The sequence below is a fragment of the Montipora capricornis genome, chromosome 14, assembly GCF_036669925.1.
Source record: "Montipora capricornis isolate CH-2021 chromosome 14, ASM3666992v2, whole genome shotgun sequence".
Taxonomy (NCBI): Eukaryota; Metazoa; Cnidaria; class Anthozoa; order Scleractinia; family Acroporidae; genus Montipora; species Montipora capricornis.
Window position 1 is genome coordinate 46,266,383 of NC_090896.1, and position 2,500 is coordinate 46,268,882.

Consider the following 2,500-nt stretch of genomic DNA (forward strand, 5'->3'; position numbering starts at 1 on the left):
CCCATAATCTGCTTTTGTCTGGCCTTCATAGTCGGTAGAGTAACTGTGATCTCGTCTGATTCCATATCCACCCTGTTTGGAGGTTTTCTTGTTTCCTTCAAGGTGCCATTCTTATTTACAAATTACCCTGTGATGGTTAAATTCTCCTTATTATTTTGATATTTAACGGTGAATTCTCTGTTACTGAGGGCATTGCTGAGTGAATCGAAATCCATCGAATTCGAAACTGGAATCTCGTTTATTTTTGTTTTCGTTAGGTACCAATGGAATGGGACGTATGTTTCCAACATTACCACAAACCAATCAGAATTGTTGGCAAAGGTTCCTCTATGCCAACATTGTGGAGCCGTTCGCGTATTTGAACTACAACTCATGCCCGCATTAGTTGGTAAGCTGGAACGTATGAAAAACTCGGGCGTAGTACATTCAACGAACGACAGCGAAGAACTGTGCATACGAAGAAACAAAGAGTCATTTTCCACAAATCTTGAAAACAGTACACTCGATGGACCCGTTCCTCAACAAGAGCGCAGAAGGAAATTTTTGGCGGCTGTCAATCAAATGAATGACCTCGCAATTGAGTTTGGAACTGTTATGGTTTTCTCGTGTTCTCAAAGTTGTTGGGCAGAAATTGGAATGACTACAGATGCCATTTACCTGGAAGAATTTTGCATGGTTGAGGCAGACCCTGATCAGAAGTTATTTCAATAAAAGAATAACTAGACCCTCCGTGAGGGTACACTGGGTTGCCTGTGGTACGTGCAGCGTTCCACGCAATTTTTTTCAAGTTGGAGGGGGGGGGGGGGGGTGACCCAGAAGTCGTACCAGAAGTCATACCAGAAGTCATACCAGCAGAGGCCCTTTGGCTCACAGGTCTTCACACGTTCGTACGACGAAACAGATCCTTTTGTGAGGTTAAAAACCTGGCGACCGGCCTATTAATTAATCATTTGTCAGAAAGAAGAAATTCCTGTCCTCTTTAAAAAAAATTGACACGCATTGCTTACGTGTGGTAGTGAAGTAACACAGCGATTTATTCCATAATGTCAACTGAACTGTGTGTTGTCTTCCAGGAGCTTCAAGTTGTCCTTGCGTAATATGTAGCTCTAACAGTGCACGATATTGTTTTGGTATTGTGTATCATTGTAGTGAAATGGTAGAAGTCTTGGGTAAATAGCCTGAGAAGACATGTGGTTACTAGCAAAGTACTGAGCCAAGAAAGATTGAAGAAAATAAATGGGAAGTGAAAAACATTGTCTTCTGGGATGACATGTTGACCGTTGTCTTTGCGTAATATGTAGGTCTAACAGTACACGATATTGTTTTGGTATTGTTTATCATTGTAGCGCCATGGTATAAGTCTTAGATAAATAGCCCCTTGAGAAGACATGTGGTTACTAGCAAAGTACTGAACCCAGAGAGACTGAAGAAAATAAAAGGGAATCGAGAAACATTGGCTTCTGGGCTGACATGTTGATCATGCAACTTCTTTCCACCACAAGTGTAAGCGTGCACTGACAGCATCTGACAGCATCTGAAAGCTTTGTAAACAACAGTTGAAAGCTGAAGTTATCCCTATTCGGCGGGGTTAGTATCTGGATGGGCGACCTAAGAAATATACCACTCAGTAACAGAAGCATAGGACCGAAAATTCTATTTTAATGCTATCAAATGCGAACCAAGCAAGATACAGATTTTGTTAGCTTGCTTTATCCAAAACAAATATTGATGTAAAAGTAAATAAATATGGATACACAGTTTTTAAGAAGAGCAGAAGGAAGTTTCAGGACGGTCGATCGAGCATAAAATATTTTGCCATCGGTAATAAAATCTACGACATGAAAACAACATTTATTTTGAACCACGAATATAAAAAGTCACCATCAGCGAAAAACAGTTTGGGAGATTTTAGTTGTTTTGTTGTAATTGTACAAGTTTGGCTGCACCGAGTAAATCGCACATCGAATTCAGCGAGCGCAGTGATCAAGTTACCGCGTTATTTTACCGCGGCATGTTTACTCGCGAAACAGTGAAGCATCTGTGTCAAATGATGCCAAGCTACCGGGTTTTTGTTTTTGTTAGTTTTCTTTTTATTTCGATTGTTATAAATTTTGACAAGAAATGTGCGAATTCAACACAAAGATCACAATCGCGCAACTCTCAGAGGTTGACCATTGTTTCTGGAAAATCAAAAATTTACTCTTCAAGACAAGGTTATTTATCACCAGGTAATTCCATCGTTTTGGTAATAGCAGCTACTTTATTATTCATCAGCGTCACAATCTTTTGCCGATTTTGGGGGTCATTTTGTTGAAACTCAAGCACGCTTCCAACAGACCTGTTTATTTTCGTGACTAATGCGTTACCACAAAAATTCTCCCCGTATCACATTTCAACACATGTATGCAAATTTGCTAAGCTCGAAAATTACACAACATGATAAATTTACAAAAGCTAGAAATTTCACATAAATATTTTCCAGCGAAACATTTATTGAAAC

At 39.6% G+C, this 2,500-nt stretch overlaps 1 protein-coding gene across 1 annotated transcript in view; it reads left to right on the forward strand.

Annotated features, from left to right (window-relative positions):
• LOC138033537 (programmed cell death protein 2-like) overlaps positions 1-771 on the forward strand; it is a 6,883-nt gene extending 6,112 nt beyond the window's left edge. The window contains exon 6 of the mRNA XM_068881302.1: positions 258-771. Coding sequence (XP_068737403.1) covers positions 258-711 — 454 coding nt within the window. The 3' untranslated portion in view covers positions 712-771. The remainder of the gene's footprint in view (positions 1-257) is intronic.
• Positions 772-2,500: the final 1,729 nt, after the last annotated feature.